The sequence below is a fragment of the Aphis gossypii genome, chromosome 3, assembly GCF_020184175.1.
Source record: "Aphis gossypii isolate Hap1 chromosome 3, ASM2018417v2, whole genome shotgun sequence".
Classification (NCBI taxonomy): Eukaryota; Metazoa; Arthropoda; class Insecta; order Hemiptera; family Aphididae; genus Aphis; species Aphis gossypii.
Window position 1 is genome coordinate 5,526,912 of NC_065532.1, and position 23,683 is coordinate 5,550,594.

General features: G+C 28.5%; 1 protein-coding gene across 4 annotated transcripts in view; it reads right to left on the bottom strand.

The window, feature by feature from the left end:
• LOC114119981 (oocyte zinc finger protein XlCOF8.4-like) overlaps positions 1–15,920 on the bottom strand; it is a 35,969-nt gene extending 20,049 nt beyond the window's left edge. Inside the window, exons 1-3 of one of the 4 annotated variants that reach the window (XM_050204628.1) lie at positions 15,484–15,920; positions 15,108–15,231; positions 9,384–10,034 (exon numbers count right to left, since the gene is read on the bottom strand). In XM_050204628.1, the coding sequence (XP_050060585.1) occupies positions 9,384–10,022 (639 nt within the window). In that variant the 5' untranslated portion in view covers positions 10,023–10,034; positions 15,108–15,231; positions 15,484–15,920. The other 3 variants (XM_050204627.1, XM_050204626.1, XM_027981735.2) reach the window with 3 other exon arrangements.
• Between the last annotated feature and the right edge of the window lie 7,763 nt (positions 15,921–23,683).

Consider the following 23,683-nt stretch of genomic DNA (forward strand, 5'->3'; position numbering starts at 1 on the left):
TGAACAATTAAGTAATTAAAAAGTGTATTACAACTGTAGTCTGTAAGTTTTTATCTAGATATTTATACCCAAAACTATAATCGGATATTATTTTTTAACACGGGATAAATATTCATATTCCAAAATGTTATCAATAAAATATATGCGTTTTCATATTTTAATTTTAATCTTGGAATTAGTAAAAAATATGATTACTTAGTTGTTTTCTATTTTATATATAAATTCTAAATTTTTATTTGAGTTGTTTTAATAACAACTTTCTAACAAAATATTTGTCATATTTTGTATTTTATACCAGTTGTTTGTACATTCAAAATAACAGATTAGGGAGTACAATATATAACACTGCAAAAAAGAATCAATAAAAATAAATTCTTTAGTACTGAATTATATGATGTGATAAAAACGGCTTTATATATTTATGTATTATTCAAAAAAGAACATGAGATAATTTAGTTTTGATGACATTTATTAACCATCTGGACTTAGACATGTGTAAAATTAAATTGAAATGAAAAATTCTTGTCGTAAAATAAACATGTGTACTGTGTAGTGTATACCTATAACAACATTTTTTTTTTACTACTATTGATTTGGTTGGAATTAAAAGTTGAAAAAAATATATGATAATAAATAATTAATTTATTGTTTTGTTATTTATATTAATTTAAAATTGATCAAAGTTGAAATTTAGACTTAAATAATCCGTTTAAGTCAGATTTTGTAATTAAAATTCTCTAATTCAACAATTTTTTACGAGTATTTTTCTATGGTTTCGATGTCTTTTTAATTTATACAAATTTATACATAATTCAACATAATATGATTATATGAGCACAATCTGCATTTAGCTGCACGTTAATAACATTAAATACTAATTCTCTGATAGTTTGGTTTTAAATTTAAAAACCTGAAATTCATATTTTTGTATAATGTATGTGTATATGTTATTCAGCAATTTTACACGATAAAACTTTGAATTAACTCTCATTTATTAAATTTTGTATTTAAATCGAATACTGTATAAAATAAAATCAATACAAAAATGTAATAATAAAAAGTTAGCATTTTTATTTAAATCTATATAACGCGCATGTATGCAATGCTAAAAATACGAGTTTTTCTCAAAATGTTTATTATTATGTCCCCAGCTTATAAAAAATATCGATTTAAATTGAAGGTCATTTAACAAAATATTTAGTGCTACCTTTAACTTTAAACATAATATATAATTGAATTTTATAGGCAAAATATTTAAATTGATTTTTAATCAATTAAAATTTGAAGGATATGATATACAACTAAACAGGTATATACTATGTAAAGCTTTAAAAAAGTGAACACTACAGTATAATAATTACAGTAAAATAATACATATAAAAAATATTTAAATATATAATGTCATGTATAGTAGTTAGTTAGGTATTTATAACCTAATAGTATAAATACATAATGAAATAAAGAATAAAAAGGCAATAGATATGTTTATAATCTCCTTTTAATCATAAATAAGCCACTTTAGTGGGTATTTTATAGATAGGTAGTGTGCTAATGTATTGTATTTTGAAATAATTCACGTTTTAACTATGATTCAAATAGTAGATATTTTAAATTTTTTCTCCAATAAATATTAAAAAATAATAGACATTTTGAGTTGTAAAGTACAATTTTCACTTCAGTTTTGAATAAAGCTACTATATATATATATATATATATATATTAAGTATTCATAACATATTATTATTCAATGAAGAGGTAATAATCTTAAAAACTCAAGTTTCTTTTTTTACAATATGTTATTAGGTATTGAACACCAAATTTTTTCTTTTTTTAAAACCAACAAAAATAAACACTATGTATCATTAACTGTGCAAATAAGTTAATAAAACACACGACAGGAAACTTATTAAGTTAGTGAGTTAATCCAAACTCGAGAATTTAGTATATACAACAATAACTAGGTTAGGTTAGGTTATGAATATTATATAAAACTAAAGTGTCTAAAGTGAATGTCAAATATTTATATTTCTACCCATATTTATAATATACATATTGAAAATCCGAAAGTATTATTATATTTAAATACCTTAAAATTTACATAGAATAATAAATATATTACTCTAAAAGATGAAATTAAACCTAAAAAGTTTATTTTCTTAAGAGTATTAACATTGCATAGCAAAAATGAAATTAAAAAGAAGTTACTCCAGATAATTTCATATATTACGTGATACGAATGCTCTTAATGTACTAAGACATGTTTCAAGGCTATAAAACCTTTGTTCAGAGTTTACATAATACATTGTACAGTACGAAAATATACGTTAAGACGAGAAAAGACAAGGCCAAAACGGTCAAAAACGTGGAATATAAGGACAATTATTATTGTAAAAATTGCGTGACGGCTCTGTGTAGATACATATTTTATATGAGATGTGTGATTTTTAAAATTGGGTAAATGCTAAAATATAATTTTAAGTGTTATTATTAATTAATTTATGTGGACAAAATAAAATGGATGTATTGTATAAAATGATAATAAAAATATGTACTTAATACAAATTATAGGTGATACAGATTAAATAGACACATTTTAATGTTATGATCAAAAATGTATATGAATCATACAAGTTAAATCTTGAAATAACGTGGTATATAGCGAAGTGCTAATGCAATGCTTAGTATGGGTTGTTAGTTTTTAAGATACTACTGGGTAATTTATTTATCAAGCGATACTCATTATTTAAAAATCTGTTAACATTTTTGAAAATATTTTTATACAAAATGTACTGTCAAAATAAATTACAATTTTAAAGATAAAATTGGGTTTTTAATATTTTTTGTCGTTATACATATATATATATTTTTTTTTTTGAATGACAAAATACATGTTTGGTTTCATATTCTGAAATATTTTAGTTTATAAAAATCGAAATTTGGTCAGGTAGCTTATGATTTATAAGTATTTGAAATATATTTGATCGTATAATAGACAAACATTTTGTAAAGTATTTCCGAACCACTCCACTCTAAAAAAAACTTAGCATGTATCGTGTATATTATGTAAATTAGGTATGCAATCACTAAAACAGCTGTTATATTTATTAAAAATATTATATATTATGTGTGTGTAATATGTATAGATTACATATTATGTTATATATTTCTCTAACGGTTGAAAAATAATATAATTTAATGATTGGATTTCAAAATGTAACTCTTATATTAATACATATGCATTGTTGCATTAGTAATATAAGTTTTCAGGACAAAGTCATGAAGATACATTTGGTAATATACAAAATTAATAATTTTATTTTTTACACATATTGATTCAAAGTTGGGATTGTATTCCATAATACTTTGGACATAAACGTAATACTCAATTATAATATAATTAGGTAACAACTATATACTTAAAGAATGTATATTAGAAACGACTATAGTGATATTTTAAAATATGTGTTAAAATTCTTATTATTGGGTTTTATTTCTGAAAAAATTAGGCTCTAACGAATTTAATTAAAGTTTAGTTTAATTTTGATAAGAATAAAAATATCAAAAAAGTTCTTGATTATTAAAAATGTAATTAAAGACAATTACTTATTTACTTTTAGTATTTTGATAATAACTATAATTAGACAAACGACTAAGTTTCAAAAAAAAAAAAAATCATAACTCACATTATCAATCGTTAAAAGAGTCTTTTAAATATAAGAATACCTAATTAACTTTTAAATTAGGTTGGACAATCGTTAAGTAGTGAATTTATGTATTATTTTTCTATTGAAATAATAATTTTATTTGTAATATACTCGTGTATATTAATTATAATTAAAAAAATATAAATTATTAAAATATATCTTAGCAGAATAAAGAAATACTAACTTAAAACAACGTATTCCCCTATATTTTTAATTGTTAACTAAAAATAGTCATACAAATAATAAATTAGGAAATATATAGTTGGGTTCAAATATACATTTGGGTCACGTTATTTATCTCTGCTCTCTGAATTTCATGTCTTAATTAAACACGCACTTTAAGTTACCGAATTACATTTTTGAACATCAATGCATATTCATGATCGACTATGCGTGAAGGATTTCCTGGTTATAAAGTATGCAAAAAAAAAGTCATTAGGCATTTCAAAGTCGGAACTTATGATCTTGCTATTCTGTTATTTGTGCGTAAAAAAGAACTTTTGTACAATGGATATCTTATAAAGTATAAAATAATTATATTACTGCTTTGCATTTAAATTATTTATCCAGATTTCAGATTTTCTGAAAAAAATTTTAGGGTTCAAATGTTTAAGGGTATTTTGGGTTCTGGTTAATTCAGGCACAATGTCCTAAATATTATTACTATTTTCAAAGCCAATTTCAACGAAAGGTTAATTAGATATTTTCTCAGTTTCCCAAGAGTGTGAACAATTAGATTTTTATTTTTGGTAAAAAAAAATAAAATAAATAAATATAATTAATAATATTAGAATATTAAATAAACATCAAACAAAAATGTTTAAAAACTAATAATTATACCATTTAAATTTTGTTACGATAATAATTTTTAGAATTATTAAAATGGATCAGTAATTCTTGATTTCTGGAGTACAATTTATTTATTGGTTTTGGTTTATTTCGACACTATTAAATGGCAGAAATTAATCTATAGGCGTTATTAAGCATATATTGAATTATTAATAACAATTTTATTTGAATTAGTTTAATATTTTATGTACGTACATTAAAATTAAATTAGAACAGCTACTTAATATTTTGTAAGTGTTTATGATTTTTTATTTAAAAAATTCAAATTTCATAAATTTATAGACTGCATCATATCTTAAGCTTTAACCAATAAGTTATAGACTAATAGACCTTCAAATATGTCTATCATAATTAGAAATATAATACTTGACAGATAAATAATATTTTATACCTAATAACTATTCACACATTATAATTTACTTTGAACAATTCAAAATTATATTAACCATTGTAAATAGTGTAGTATTACATATTATATTATATAATATAACATTACGTAATATTGATATATTTAACTATTTTATTGAAAGTATATCTAAAAATAATTTAATATAAATTTATTTGTTTATGAAAATAATAAATTTATGATGCACAAATTATTTATTTTGTCGTAAATAAAACATATAGGTACCTAATACCATTTTAAACAGCAAATTTTATTTATATTTAAAATAATATTTATTTAAAATATAGGTATACACATACATATTATAGATAAATTATTATTGCATTGTCATATGCTTAGGATTTTATTAAAAATTTAAATAAAATGATCGATTTTATTAAATGTGTTCATGTTAAAAACATACTAGTTACCTAATGCTTATTTAATCATAAAAAAATACAAATAAACGATATTGGCACTTGCAAGAGTTTACTCTACTCTATATCTAATGGAATAGTATAATTGATATATTATCTACATTTATTTAATTAAAAAAAAAAAAAAATCTCCACATTAGTAAAATGATTTTGATCTCATTTTATTGGTATAAGCAACTTTATACAAATATTAATTTATTTTAGAAATAAAGACTTATCGAGTAGGTACAGGTTTTCAACATTTACTGCTTCTTAATTAATATTTTAATGAATACGGTAAAGTAACCCTGTATTCAAATGTTAAATTTTGACTCTTAAAACTACAAATTTTATTAATTAATATACCTATTACTTTAGATATCCAAGATACGAAGATCAAGGATATCAAGAACTCATCTTGTTTCGCTAATTCAGCATAGAATAGTGGTGTACTGATGGTATTGTGATAAGTGATAACGGCACAAATTTTAAGTAATGATAAATCATTATATTCGAAAAATAATTCTAAGCTTCAAACTATTTCTGAGATATTAACAAAATTTGTTTGGTTGTTTTTATGGTTATCGAAAATGTTTCATTATGGTTGAAGAAAAATTAAACATGAAAATACTGAGAAAATTAAATTCTCCAAATTGCCAACTTAATTCGATTTTAATCGATTAATCATAGATAGCAGTGATGTGATGTTTATGAAGCATTCTGTGCTAAAACGCAATGTCGCAATATTAAAAAAAAAAAAAACAATTAGTAAGTTAAACTAATAATATTTTTCTCACTTTAGAATACAAAATATTTAAAATAATATAATATTATTTATTACTAAAAAATGATGAAATTATACAAATTAATATACCTAAATACATCATTATTAATCTTTGAATTACGACAAAATAGCAAAAATATATATGTTGTTTAAGACGTGCATGCTGATAAGTTCAAATTTTTGACATAATTTCATTAGTTTATTTATACCTATAAGCTATGTAATATTGAAGATTTAGCTATCAAAAATACTAAAATAGATTAAGTTTCTAATCTAAACGTATATACTCGTATATATATATAAATATTATGAGTAAATATGCAACTATTACAGAAAGCTAACATAAATTTAAAATTATTAAAAAATAATAATAAAGGGTTGAAATTCTTTTAATATAAGTCTATAACTTAAGGGTACAATTCAAATGATTTCTCACGTAAATAAATAAATACATTTAACAAATTAATTAAACAAATCTATCTAATATATCATCTTATTTAGATGAAAAAAATAAGTATCTAATATGTTACTATAATAAGTACTTAATTAATATATATATTAATAAGTTAATAATAACCTAACTATGGTTATTTTTTAATGAACTAAATCAAATGGATAAAATAGATATATTTTTATATAGACCATATTTTGTATCTTTTAAACATTTACATTATATTTTATGAACGTCTATTACTAATTATATTAATATTGTTTATAACTTACTATTATAAAGGTCAACTTGAGGTTTATTATGTACTGTACTGAGTATTCAACATTTAAATAAATTTAAAAGTCAACTAAGTCAAGTTAAAATGTATTCTTTCGAATACTATAGTTAGTTACCTATATGAGTAGTAGGTACTTTTAAGATATGCTTACTAATTAACTTAACACATTAAACAGTTAAAGATAATCTTAACGGATTATTTTTTAACATGATGTAATTAAACAAATATGTGTTAATAATTTAACACGTTGACCGCTGTATGATCAAAAATGAAATTTCATAAACTTTTTTCACCGCCATGACGGTTTTTGATAGGTTTACTGTCTTTGATGCAGTTTTGACGATTTAAATAAATAAAAAAAAAACTAATGATGATATTTTCAAACTTCTTATACCTATTGAAAGTGGTCACACTGTACTTTTAAAATCCGATGAAAAAATACCGATTATTGAAACCCTATCGAGATATCACTGAAAATCGATTTTAGTGAGATATCATAATATAGAGTCTCATTATTGAATAGTTACAAGTATTTTTTCTGAGATTCTGAATAGAGTCTCATGGCGGTTATGAGTAACATGACTGATTCAATGGAAAATGTATATAAAATATATATACAAACATAATATAAAATTATGAAAGTGTATAATAGGATAATTTGAAATCAAAAGTTCACAGTTACCATCTAAAATTAATATAATTATGTGATTGCACCAAAAAAATTTTACTGCTTTACGCGCATAATATTATATATTGTGTACGTAATTATTTTCTTATATCAATTATAAATATTAAAATTTTAAATTAATTAAAAATGTAATATTATAATATTAAAAATTAAAACATCATTGATTCTTAAGTATATTATTTAATATAATAATATATTATACTTCAAAATATTACTTTTGATTTGTTTTTATTGGCCATTTAATGATATTTACGATAATACAGGTAATATACTAATACATAATAAGTTTGTTGTAATATGATTTTTTCTTTTAAATATTTTAGATAATATTAAGTGATAGGTGATAAGTTATAAGTCATTTTGTACTTTTTGAGATAGATATTAGTAAATACTCCCTATTTGGCCATAATAAGAATTTAATTTGAAATTCTTCATAAAAGGGAATTTAGTTAAAAAAAAAATAAATTAGCATATATTCAAATTTAGAAAATGTAATTAATGAAAATTATTTATCATAACAGTAAAAAGTAAAACAGAATTTCCAAAATTGAAAACATAAACGTTTTGTAAATTATTGTTAAAACGCTGTTTTAAAGAAATAGAATCATTTAACTAATAGTATCAGTATAAACACTTCCAGGTCTATTCATTAAGAACATAATCGAATGAATAAAAAATAAATAAAATTATTCTTTAAACAATATTTTGTCAACTCAGAAAAGTGTAAGTTATGTAGCATTCAATTATTTTAAAACCATTTGATTTGTTGAGTGTTATTGATTCGTTATTTATGTTTCATTCGAGAAGGTGCAAACTATTGAATTTCGAAAAAAGAATATGTTTACTGCGTTTTGTAATTAAAATGACAATTGTATGTTGAGTAAGTACGTAACTCATATTATGATTTTACTAAGATAAACTAAATTATCGCGTGCGTTCGGCCGCACACACAAACACGCACATACACACATCATAGAATTATTGGAGTGCCACATTGTATTAATAATATATAGTAGCAAAGTTATGACGTGTTACAGATTTAAAATTGACACCCTTGACATGCGCAGGTATATAATAACGGAAGTAGTGTAAAATAGACGTTTGGAGGGCGCGAACGAGTAAAATACAATCGTGAGTGTTTGCGATTTCTTGACATATTGAATGTTTACCTACCTGAGATCGAACGGCATTGTTTACGAATATTCTCACCTTTACGCGTTGTTCTTAAACGTAATCCGAGAAGTTTACGGGTCGCCTATTTCGAACGAATGAAATCATCATCTGATATACTTGTCAACGTAATCCAATTACAGGGGCCTATAGATATGAGTTCCTTTGATCGGTGCGACAGGGATTTTAAGCCCACCAAATACATTTATTATATATATTATATCAAATACAACTCTGGGGAAACGATCGATTTTAAGAGAAGTTGACCGAATGAAAAAGAATATAATTCCTTATACGTAGTTTTTAGAAAATAATATTATTATCAGTGTCGAAAATTGTGTTACGTTTGAGACCTTGCTATTATTATTATTATTATATTATGTGTGTAACCGCAGTGCGTCGTGTCTTCTATATATTATTATAAAGAAGATAATAATAAATATAATATCGTTTATTGTATATAGGTATTTTTCAAAATCAATACAACGGAATCTCGTCTATACCATGACATTAGAGAGCCAGAATCGATGGCAAAAAAAAATTAAAAGATATAATTTTAGCAAAATAAAAACGAGTAAATTATAAATATAATATATATGAGTATATGCTAGAAGCCTAAAACCGTATAATATATTACATAATATGTAAAATATGCTTACCAAAGGTACTTGCTGAACTGGCGGCAGACCGGAACCGGACGGGGACGGTTGGTCGTCGTGCCTGCAGACGGTGGTCATGTCGCTGGGTTCGCTTTGCATAGACAGGTTGTCGTCGCTCTCGGTGGGTGGCGGCGACGGGGTACGGCTCTCGGCCGGCACCGGAGTTCGGCACCGGCTCAACGGCCGCAGGTCTTCCGGTTCCATGGGCTCGTCATCCCGGTCGGCGGGCACCAGTTCGACGCGGTCGCCGACGGTGTCGTCATCGCCGTCGCTGGGGCGAGCCATGTCGGCCAGCCCCTTGACCTTTAGGCTCTCGGCCGTCTTCAGCAGGGTGGTCAGCTGTCTGTGGTCAACGTTCACCTCGCCCCGGTACATAAACTCGACCAGGTCGCGGAGTTCGGAGAACTGAACGTCTTTGAGCACCACGATCGGGTGCCGGGTCGGGTGGTCCAGGAACAGTGCCTTGAAGTACGCGCTGCACGCAGATAATACGACCTTGTGGGCGCGGATCAGTCGGCCTTCTTCCGAACAGGCGAGCGTCACGTCCACGAGGGACTCTTCTTGGAGCAGTTGACTGAATACGCCCAGCAGGTTGTTCTGATGATTCTTCCACCGGAGACAGTAGTGCTCGCTTCCCATGTCTGAGACAGCCTGTGCAACGAAAAAAAAAAGCACACGTTTACTATATATACTATTGTATACAAATAGGTATTATATAGTTAAGTACGACACGTCACACAAGCACACACACGTGTGTACGTATATACTTTTCTGGATTTCCCTCGGGAAACCGCGTGTCACCCAGAATGACCCACGAGACTTTGGTTCGAACATGACACTGAATCGAACCATGAACACTTAGGTTAGGTTATAAACACTTTGCATGTTATCATATAGAGCGGACTCATAATACAATCGACAAGATATATACTGTATGAATAATAATCAATAATATTTAAAATAAATATATAAATATAAAATAGATAATATCAATAATATTTAAATAAATAGTATTTTTTTGTGGAAAACGTTTTTTTCGACATTAAGAACGACCGCGAGTGAACCGACTTGTTTGTGAAATTGCATTCGTGATTATGGTTTAAAAAAACATCACATTATATTATGAGGACTAAAATCGGTGAAATCATACAAGGTCGTCGTAATAATATTAATTTTGAATTACTTAAGTGTCTCAGCCATTGTTATTTACTGTTTTCGGTTTATTTATGGTATATTTTCATGTTTAACTTCCTATCTTACCTAGCGCAGTGAAATATTCTTATCTGCATTCACATTATGGATCGGGTGTACAATTGACAATAAATTGTACAATCAAACCACCTACAGCTAGCTTAATGTGTGTATAAGTTATAACGTTATGATATCGAGGGCAGTGCAGCTGTATAATTCTCTAATATAGCCGTTGACTTAATGATAATCAGCGTCTAGGTGTGTGTACTGTTTATATACCATAAAGTATATAGGTATACATATTTTCATTGGTCTCGTCAGTCGTCATAAAACATTTATTCGGATCTATAACAATACTTTATTAAACCACCCAAAAGTCAATATTTGTTCATTATTTTAATGATAAATAGAAAACTATGGCGGTACCTACTTCAGATTATTGTACAAATTCAATACACACGACACACAATCTTAACCTATCCTACTTTGATCACTATAAATTATAATGGTATTTATAACACATTTAAGAATGAACTTATAATTTTTAATGTGGTTACATGCAATTTTATAAACTTAGTTTTATTCAGATTTAATCATTTCCCAACGACCTTATGAATCAAAAAATCTTAACAATCATGCTGAGAAAATCATTGATGAGGCTTTTTAAAGCTAATTGTGAATATTGGTTATACACTATGATAACTGTTATTGATTATAATTTATAGAATTAATTTTAATAATTTAATCAAAAAAGAATAAAATGTAATTAAAATTATACTTAGTTACTGACTAACCCATTCTGAGTACACATTTTCAGCTTACATAAATTATTATATTTATATTTATCATAGTATATATACAAACATATATTATAGTATGTTTAGAAAAATAAGTAACTAAGCAGATTAAAAAAAATGTTTAATACAGTATTCGACAATTAATCGGTAATTTGATCGTTACTATGTGCTATAAAGATAATTACGAATCGATCACCGTAAAAACTACACACTAATAAGCACTTTATCACTGAACTCAACCTATAGTCATTATTAAAAAGTTACTATTACGACATAGTGAAATATTTATTTACTTTAATATCCTTAATAAAATACTATTTATAGATAAATTATAGAGTTAAAAATATAGATACAATTTATATACAGAATGCTTCAGATTTTCAGTTCAGCTAAATATTAATATATTATACGTTTTGTATATTTGTATAATATTGTACTCGAGAAATAAAGAAGTGTAACATAAAGAATCAATAAAAAAGTAATTATGAAAATAATGAAAACATTTATATAATTTTAAATTAACAATCAAATACAATACAATAATATAATATAAGTGATAATTTGTTTTTATTTGTAAATAATGGTAATTTCTACTCTTTTTAATATTAAATAAATATTGGTAATAATACATGTCGAAGAAAAGATATTGATAATTTATGTTTAAATGTTTAAAATAATGGTTTTTGTAAAATATGTGATATTCATAAATTCAAACCATACATAATAGTCTTTCTTAGGTTAAATTAGGCTTTTATAAGATTAGATTTAATTTTCAGCCAAATAAATGTTAATTCTGTTTGTGTAGGTAATATTTATGTATGTATTTATTGTTTCCTTGTAAATATTGTCTTAGGTTTTGATAATTCCGTAGTAAATAAGTAAAAAAATAATAATATTATGTAAATTACGAGTTATTATAAACTAACAATTTATACATAGGTATGTTATTCTATTTACTTCCCTTTATCGTTATTTTTAAATACAAATTAGCTTTAATTCTACTGAGTTTTGTAATCTTCATGGAAACTTTTATGATTAAGCGAAACGAGTTATAAAAAAGCAACCAAGGATAAAAATTCGCTAATTGTATTATAAAATATTATGTTTAAAACATAATTTAAGATTTAAATTTTTATATTTATATTAAAGAATAAATTTTTAAAATTGGATCGAAAAAGTAGAGGATGCCCTCCAGAAACTATTAAAATCACTGACGAGTTGATTATGGGACAGTGTGTACTTTTGATAAAATTATAATTTATAATCATTAATTAATAACTAATATTGACTATAACTATGTTTTCATTTTTTTTGTTTATTGGTCACCTGTTTGGCTGGTCATAGTCTCATTTTAGGCACAGCATCGTACTATAATATTGTCTATTGAGCGTTTTTTTTTTTTAAATGTATTTCCTCTTAAGTTTAATGCAACCCTTTCCCACTCGTCATATGAAATAATTTTATGTATAAATTATTACAAATATCCGATTTATCAACCATTGGTTTTATTTGAGTCAAGTGTCATATTAATGTCAACTGTTATATTAACTGAATGATAATTTTAACTAGTTTTCGTTTTACGTATAAAATGTGTTCATATAAAAATTTCTATAATTTAATCATTTTACTCATTACCGAAAAACTTGGTTCGACTCAAATTCTATTTTAACAATATTTTGTTCATTATATTCAAATACAAACTATAAAATTGTATTCTCGACAATATGTCCCACAACGATGATAAAAATAATATTATAAAAACTTTCGGTTTTGTTATTGAATTATTTTAGGATAGTCTACAGAATTGTATTGCAATTTATTTTATAAATAAAGTATAGAAACTGCATAGAAAATATTTTTGAAAATTAAACTGTAGAATATTTTTTTTAGATATGAAAAAAATTATATAGTATGTATAGAATTTCATAAACTTAAACTTTTTTTCTTGTTTTTTTTTTTTTATAATTTGATCGTGTTAATTTAATTTAATCTTTATATTACCTTTCCAAATTCAACATTGCTTATATGATATATATATATATACATTTATTATATTATGTAAATTTACGAACAAAAAAGGTTTTTAATTTTTTTAATCAATTTATAATTAAAAACCTGAATATAATTTATTTTTATTTAATTTTTACATTATCCTTATTCTTGATCGATTTGATCTACGAGCAGCGGTTCTCAATTTGTGATTCCAGCATAACATCGTAATTTTATTTATTTTTTAATTTAATAATACAATTAATAATATATTATAATTTATATTTTCTAATGTAATTTATATTATACCTTCAGTTTCACATTGTTACACTAATTTTTGGTAAGATATATTTATTTTAAACATATTATTAATTAGTATGGGTCAACAAAATTGAATCAGCTAAATATTTTGGTCACGTTGTCAAAAAGTTTGGGAACCACTAAGGCTTAGAGTGTTCTACAGGTAAGTATTCGCGAGTCCTTTCTACTCAAAACCAATCAGATGACTTATAATTATTTTATAACCTTGGCTCTCCGTGGTTTGACAGTATTATAAATTATAATATATAGGTTTAAGCACTTAAAGCATTAAAAAAAAAAAATGTGAATCTGTATAATCTATAGCCAAATAATTTGACACAAATAGGTTTATACTAGGAATGAAAATAATATTAGTAAAAATGTATTCTATTTTATTTTTTAATTTATACATATATTGGTTCATTTAAGTTTAGTATCGACTGTATTGTTGTTAAAAAAATGTATAGTTAAATTTTATTCAAATTTTAAGTTATGATGCATACGAATGAGCGATTGTTTTTTTTTACAATATGGGTCTTTTTTTTTTGGTGACTGTTCGAACTCTAAATAGTTTTGATTTAATATCCAGACATAGATTAAACATTTATACATAGTACACATTTGAAATTTTTTAAAAATTGACAATTCCATACCCGTGAAGTATAAAAAAAATGAGTTAAACACGGAAAGTAAGCACTAATTGTTATCGAAATCTCGACTATTTTTGAATAAATTTTATTACTCGAAATCAATTAAAAGTGACAGGATAAATATTCGAACTTAAAGGTATCTATAAGAATGGCCTTCTTAATTGTATTGTAATATTTTTTAAAACTATTTTTAATACTTATTCATCGTTAGAATATAAATATTATTATTAAGCAATGAACTTCGTAAATTCTCGTCAACTGGCGTTATGTGTATGCAATTTAAAGACGCGTATACCCATATCAAATATATATACATTATATGTATATGTTTTATTGTTATTTTCATTCAATTTAAAGTTAAACAATCTCGAATACAAATTAAATTTGAAAACATATTGCATTTAAACATTTTCTGGTAATGTTTGTTGATATGAAATATTTTATGTAAGATAACATACATTTTATTTTACTGATAAGAAGATGAAAGTTTGAAAGCGTGTGATAAAAGATTACAACATGTAAATATATATATATATTTGCCTTAAATGAGCACTGTATAGTATTATAGTCGGCGGTTCATTTTATATGTATATATAATATAATATATCTGCGTACATTGGCCGAATAGCGATTTTGCTATCGAGTATCGACATTGTACGCCAATATATACACAGACACATAATATTATATATATATTACTCATATATCAATGTGCGTCATCCACGGATTTCAGACAATAAAAATAAACTACAAATATTAAATACAATTTAAAAAAAAAATCACATAGTTATACGCACTGTGTGTTAGTAGTTATCGTCCTTCGCGAAATTCCTTTTCGTAACACCATTAGTACCGGCTAATAAAATATCACGGAAGTTTGGTTGTAAAGGTATATATAACACGGTTTTGTTTGCACTTTGGCTAATCCGACACACCGAGCATGCACACACAAAAATAAAAAATAATAAAAAAAAAAAAAAAAGCTGATCCGCAATGCCTTTTGCGAAATGCACGTTCGAAAGACAACAACGACAACAACAAAACAATAAATTATTAGAAACAAAATACAAAATAAAACTTTAAAAAAAAAAAAAAAAAGTTTTGTATTTTTGAATTTCTTATATATGATTTTGTTTTGTTTTGTTTTTATTTTTATTCTTTTCTTTAATATACCTTAGCTATATGAATTCATTTTGGCGCCTGGAGTGTGCGTGTAACACGGCGGCACTCGATAGAGAGGACACACGGAACGATAAAAATTTTTTTATTATTATTATAATTATTTTTTTTTTTCACAAACCGGTATAACACGTCGCCGGCGTATGACGAGCGCACTAATCGCGTCGTTCGCGAATATTTCTGTTCGCGCGCGTAAGTCGTGCGTGTGTGTGTACATATATTTGTGAGCATGTGTGTGTCGTGTTTAAGTGTATATGTGTGTAAGTTTTGGTATGTGTATGTGTGTATGTGTGAGTGTGTGTGTAGTGTGTGTAGTGTGTGTGTGTGTGTGCGTTATCACGCGCTTTCGATGGGAGTTCAACCGGCCTCCGATGACTTTGCCGGTCGACTGATCGAGTGACTGTGAGCGCTGGCGTACACCGCACTGGTGCCGTATAGCGCGCGGCGCCAAAAAACGAAACGACCGGGCGGAATAGGACGCGCGCGCAAAAACGTCGCGCCGGCGGTGCGCCCAACCTGACAACGCCGCTTAGACGCCGGCTCCCGCGGCCCCTCCTCTCCATCGTCGCGGGCGACGGCGTAGGCCGGTCGACGCGGGCCCTGGGTCTGGGTCGGGGACGAGTGGCGGGCGCCCGCGAATATCGCGACCGGCGGCGTTGGCGGCGGCGGCGGCGACGGCGGCGGTGGCGGAGTACCCCGATTGGCGTGCACGCGTGTGCGAACGGTGCGCGGGGCATCGAGTGGGTGAGAGGGGGCACTAGACGAACCTTCGACGCGGCGGCGAGGACGCTGCCCCGGCATCCGCACCCACTTTCCCGACCCGCCCGTCCCGTGCCGCGCGAAACCGCCGCCGTACGTTCACCTCCCGCCCGCCCCTCCGTACATACGGAGCCGCCGCGGCATCGTCGCCACCTCTCCGCACCGTCGTTGGGCGTTCCGCCGCCGAAAACCGGTCGCCTTGGAAATTCGCGTATTTCGCGATTTTTTTTTTCTACACGCACGTGCAGGTGATATTCGGCCGATCGCCTCGCGTTGCGTAACGCGTCATCAAACGTTCGCGAATTTGTTTCGAGCGCGCGCGCACGCACACACACATATATATGTATATAAATAAATGTGAATGTATATATTAATATTATTTCTGTTATAAATGCCTCGCGCTTATTCATCGACACACTGTAATGTATTATATTATGTATTTTATCTCGACGGATAGGTCATACGATCGTTCCCATTGGCCGTCCGATCGAATTGCCGTTTGCGGCATTATTCGCGCATAACACAATGTATCGTATATTATAATGATATTCATGTACACATCCGTGTTTAGGACCGTCACCGCCGATTCCTTTCACGACGATAGTTTTTGTTTGTGTATTCCTTAAAAAAAATCTTTTTGAACACTCTCGGTCCGACTCCCGCCGACACGTCTAAAACACGTTTATTGACGGTTTGTACGAAAGTCCACGTAATAGGTACATCGTTTTCTGATGAAATCAATTTTTCGTATATTTATATATGTGTGTGTGTTTTTAATTTATTATCTACTTAAAATAATAAAGTATAAACTATATGAGTACTGTATTATAGAACAAGCGACTGCACTGACCAAATACAGCTGTAATCGAGATTTTTTCGTTTAACGATTGATTTTTTTATTTTATATTTTTATTTGAGTGCAGGTCGTATAAATGATTCGATCGTGTTTAGGCGAACTTTTCGAAATCGCCATGCGTATAAACATAGTAAAATAAGGTTACCAACACGCAGAAAATGCAAATCGTTTAAGGCCACTGAACTGCCTTGAATCGTGAAATTAATTTCAGCAATACACGTTTGTATCGGAAAAAGTTTAATACCTACTTTAAGAACAGTCGAACAAAAGTATTTTTGAAAACTTAAATTATTATAATTAATTTGAGTTAACTTTTAAGAATATATATATATATATATAGTTTTCACATAATTAGGTATATAATAATATTTATAATATAGATATAGATGATATATTAGGCAATAGCTACTTTTAACATGTTTTGAAGAATTTTTTTATAATATAATCGTATAGTTTTATTTTAGGCATGTGTATGATTATTATTAACGTTGTACTAATTTTTTTCTCCAAATTATTGAAACTTATAAATGTATTTCCTGTCGTTTGCCAAAATTTAGCAACAGAGAAATATATTTCCGCTTTATTTTACTTTTATCATCATTATTTGAAGAAACAAGGTCTTTGATTCTAATTGGACCAAAAATGGTAGTCTAATAGTCTATATATCGTGTTTGTAATGGCTCCTTATAAATTGTATATTATAATGTATTCAAAATATACGTGTATAATACATTCTAAAGTTTTGTGATTTTTAATCTGCAATTCTGGTGTGTTTAAGGTCAAATAATTAAAAAAAAATAGTATCTATTATTTTTATGAAATAAAAAAAAAGTATTACAAATATAATATAAATATTTGTTTGTGTGTGTATACAAGTATATAAACATATATTATATACGTTATACCCACTCCTTATATTTTTTTAATTAATTAGCTTTAATATATATCAAAAGTAGGTACATTGCATTTTTTAAATTATATGAGTAGTATCTATATACACTAACTTATTGATAATTTTATAGGAATTATATAACAGCAATAATTTAAGTACCTATCTAAATAAAATATGGGTATCAATTTTCACACTATATATAACATAGCCAAAAATTTCATTCAATTATTTTGTATAATAATTTATAAGTTTAAATTATATATGATATAAATGATAACATTTCAAAATACACCTACTAACTATTTATTAAATGTATTGGTTATATTTCTATAAAATATGGGTGTGTAAAGTATAACAATATTTATTTTATATTACAGGACAAAGTAGATTTTAAATTAATTTGAACAATAAAAAATATTTAACTGTTATACCAAGGTACAACTACAGTCTAGACATCTAGAGAGTTTTTGTCGAGTGTATGAATAGTGTTAAGAATAATAAAAACTAATCCTAATAATAAATTGTCAATAGAATATTATTCTATTTAGTCATGAAGAATAATATTTAAACAGAATAATATTTGAGCTAGTGGCGTATAGAGTAGAATCAATAAAGCCTATACATTATAAGCAGGTATGTGTAATATGTAGTAGTAGTAAATGTATAGACAATATAATGTAAAGTATACAGGACCATAGTCCGATTTGATATTTAACGTTTGGGACATTGCAAATGAAAAATGCGGATTGCTATTTATTGTTTAAACATGGTATATTTATAATATATTGTAAAAACTAATAAGTAATTATAGTAGTTATCAGTTATTTTTATATAGTAAGGTAAGCAATACTTTAATAGATTCAACAATTATGACGATGTTACGTTACTAAAAAATATATACATACCTACTAATAAACGAAATCAGAAATTGTGTTATTTTTTTATAACGAATAAAAATTGATATTCTTAGACAGCACTGTAAAATTATGTTATAAAATGAGTACTTACCTATACAATTTCTTGTTCGGATATTTGGTGAGTATAAAATTATATACAATTAGGTATGTTGTAACCAGTAAGGCAGTAATCAATGTATATATAGGTATTATTAAAAATGTCTAGTGAAATAAGTAATTATTAGTTAAGTACTTAGTAACTATATATAGATAAATTACAAGTTAAAAAATAAAATAACATTTATAAATAACACGACTACACGTCTATACGACATACTAACATAGTAATATATTGAGATCTCTGTTTTTAACGCTTATGTTTATATAACTTTGCTCTTCGCCACAAGCTTACAGGAGTATTAAAATAGGTACTTATAAAATGTCATAATAAATCATCAGTATTTTTAAAATTTTAAATAATTAAATACAATTAAATACACTATAAAAAGAATAGGTAGATACAATCAGATTTTTTCACATTACTTTTTGGTCTTGGAAATTTAAAAGAATCCTATACCAGACCTATAGGCTATAGCGCTCATCGAAAATTTAGTGAAAATCATAATAATCATAATCATAATACAATATTCGCTTTTAACCAACAGTAAACACTAATCAGATTAGAATTGCATTTCAATAATTGAGAAAAAACTATAGTTTTTGCGTTGGTATTATGAATAAAATTTTCATAAAAACCATTTATTATTATAATGTGCAATATTGTCATCTGCAGTTTGCCTGTGTTAGTCCTACATAGTGTGGGACCCAAATTTAATATTTTGAAAGTCCAATTGAAATGAAGAATTGAATAGTCCTGTATAGAATTGATTATATATATATTATAAGAAACACGTAATATTCATATAATATACCAAAATAAACCAAATTATATTTCACGATTCATTTAGAATATAAAACAGTTTATGCAAATACTGTTCCCGACCTCTAAAAAATGTAACAATATTATGTTTCTCAGAATCCTATATACACCTGTTGTTATTATTGTGTCTGTTCAGGTCAACATTATGTGTAATTTGGCACTAATAGGTCAGTTCACTGCATTAAGTCGTAGCGTAGTCGAAAATAATGTAAGTGCAACTTTGTTTGAATGAACTATATAATTAATTTCATCTCGGATCAATTTTTCTTTAATTAAAAATAAAGTACTAATAAGAAGGTTTTTATTAAATTTGCAGTTGTTTTATGCCAAGGAAAAACTTTTCTAGTAACATTTAGCTGCATATCAAGTTCTACTATTATGGTGTATTCGGGAATTTGATACGTTTCCTGCAGGGCGTTATGTGTTAGTTTTTATACTCTAATTATAAAAAAGTATAAACAGCGTCCGTTTATCCGTATTTAGTACCTATATAGAGGTGTAAATACGAAGATACAATCGTCGATGTTAAAATACAATAAATAATAATGCGTACAGTGCGAAATGTCGAAATTTCCGTCGTCATCGTTGATATACATATATAACAATGTTTGTACACAGTACACTCGATATATTATAATATACTCGAACGTGTAAAAATAATGTATCGTAACGATATATTGTACAAACATGCACGCCGGGTGAAATAATGATATTTGGACGGAAACAAGAGTGGCGCGACAATAATATTAATATTATATGTGTGTATACATAGGGGACACGGACATGTCCGTCCGGAGCTGACGGATGAAGCACGTCGCGGTGGTCGTATTAAAAAATAATATATAATAATAATAATAATAATAATAATAATAGCGATAATGGGGCCTGGAATAACGAATTGGAGGGCGCGGACGACAGCGCGATGATGGTCATCCACGTTCGTCGTTATATGACAAAAATAACTACATTAAAATTGTTATATACGATATAATATCTCTGTGTATTGTGATTATATACACATAATACCTGTATAATAGTATATAATACCATATTTTGCGTCAATGTAAACCGATTAAGCCGTATATATATATAGGTGCAAGTATGGGACGTGTTAAGTATAGGTAAATAGTCGTTTATTCCGTTTGGGCTGTTTTGTTTAGCAATAACCCGGCATCGTAACGCATATATAACATGACGTGTATATATTATATGCACACTGCGTGTAAAATAATACAATTCAAACGTATATAGTGAGTTTCGATCGTCTTATAGAATTTAATATACGATATTATTTAAACGACAGTATAGTTACGCGTATTATACTTAAATATTATGGTGTGAGCCATAGGCACAATTTTTACGGGGGTGGTCGTGGTTTCTTTGTGCTAATAATAATATATGACTGCAGCAGTGATAAATAGCGTAGTTTGCCAAAAATCGCGAATGACGTATAGAGTCGTTCACCGACCCCGGTCGCGCGTTTCAAAGTTCAAAAACAAACGTCCGAATCAAATCGTATCCAGCGGTGCAAATCTCCGGAAGCGGGAGATTTACCGCAGATAGGTATTATCCTATATATAATATTACGGAAGAGGTTATAGTGTATTATGTACTTGTAATATTATGAGCATATATCGTAAGCTCGTGCATCTCGTATGATTATTAAAGACTGTAGGACGCCGAGCGGTAAATTTCTAGATTTTACCTTCCCCCTCTCGTAAAAATAAATACGATGTTCGCCGTTGAACGTTTTGACCGGGTATTATTTTTTTGGTAATCGAAATAACGCTTAAAATACGAAAGAAAACAGAAGAAAAACCGATGACGAGCGTGCACCGCCGACGCATCGCGGGCGGTGGACGCGCGTCGCGCATGTGCGCAACTGGTTTACCGCCGCCGTCGCAGCCGGCGTACCACGCAAGCGTGATCGGTCGTACACGCACTCGCGGAACGGCCGGCGGTGACGTCGACACCACGACCTAGGTATAATGCGGTGTTGTACGCTGGTCGTAGTGTCGTACGTACACACACTCACACACACACACACACAGTATATATATAAATACAACACGCGCGCTTAACCGCCGCCGCCCGCCTCGCGCAACAATTATTGTATTACATTTTACCGCGGGCGCGTCCGCAGAACATAGTAATAATATTATATTATATCATTATATTCGACGTGTGTACGTGTATATATTTAATATATATACAGAGCGTTCACGCTCACTCGCGCAAATATATGTTTCTGCAGCAGTGTTTATACGCATAAAATGTTACAAGACGGTTTTTTTTTTTTTTTTTTTTTGTGTGTGTGTAATGATTAAAACTGGCGGTGGGGCAACTACGATGTATAACCACGAAATCTCATCGAGTCTCGACGACGCGACGGCCGCCGGTTCGTGAACGTCCGTCCATTATTCTCTTTATGCGCGCCTAACGCTCGCGCGTTTCCTGGTCGTTTCTCAAGGCCTCGGCCCGGCCGCAAAACCGCCGGGCAAACATAATAATAATAATAATAATAATAATAATATTATACATTGTCCATTGTCTAACGGCCGCGGTCCCTCCCCTCCTCCCGCCCACGAATCCGCGAGAGCGGTATACGCGCGCGACCGCGTCACCGAAACGAACCACGACCACGATATTATACGGCTAAGCTGGTGGTACCTTGTAATATTATTATTATTATTTATCAAGTGTGTAACGTTTCGTTTATAAGGCGCAGCGGCAGCAGCTGCTGTCGCCGACGTCACCGCCGCCGTCGCCGCCAATACTGTCGTTGTTATTATTATTATTATTATTATCATCGTCTTCACTCGTCGACCGTAATAATATCATTATATTACGTACGACACACGGCTTGTACTTAAAATATTATATTTTTATGAAGTGATATAGACGGCCGTTGTCCGAGCGCGAGTATTAATTTTTTATCTCACTCTCCCCGCTCGTCATCGTCACCGTCAAAAATATCGTCGTCCGAATTATAAATTCAACGTCGTCGGCCGGACCTCTCTCACGCTCCTTCTCCGTCTCTGTCTCTCTCGCTGTGTAGCTCCCGAACGGAGCGTTTTAAATTCAACGTACGATTTTGTGTTTCACTCGGTCACATTTCTATTACGACCGGCCATATCCGTTCGCCGTTACGAAAATTTATCGATACTTGCATATTATTTCGTTTTGGGGCTTATTATACAGCTGATTGCATCAGTCATCCTCAACTTTAGCGCGTATATAATATATTCGTCGTAATATATAATAGACACGCACTAAAGTCGTAAAAAGAACAAACATCCAACGCGATTTTGTTGTTGTACGAGGAGCACACACCTACAGAAAAATAAAATGTTTGCTTAATATATTTTTTTTTAAATTCATACTCCACCAATACGCGCGTTGTACATCAAATAATTAATATATAACGTGTGTATTACACAATGTGTGTGTGTCTTAGAAAAAAAATATATAAACGATAAGTTATTTACATAGTTAAGAATGCGTATTATACTAAGAAAATGGAAAACTATAGCTTTACAATAATTTTGTTCGTCGTTTTAATTTTCTATATTTTATTTGAGTATCTGAAATAGGTTCGTTGTTGTTTAAATACAATTTTTTAAATTTTAAATGATAATACAAACGTCATAAATTAGTATATATTCATATTTTTTATTTCATCTTCTTAAGTTATTAAATATAAAACAGGTATATCGATTACCTGTTATAAAATAATATCATTTGTGCACCCATGTGTAATTTGATATAAGAATTCTATGCAAATAAAATAAAAATAAATAATATAATACCTATATAGGAACAGTAAAAAAAAAAAAAATAATTATTATATT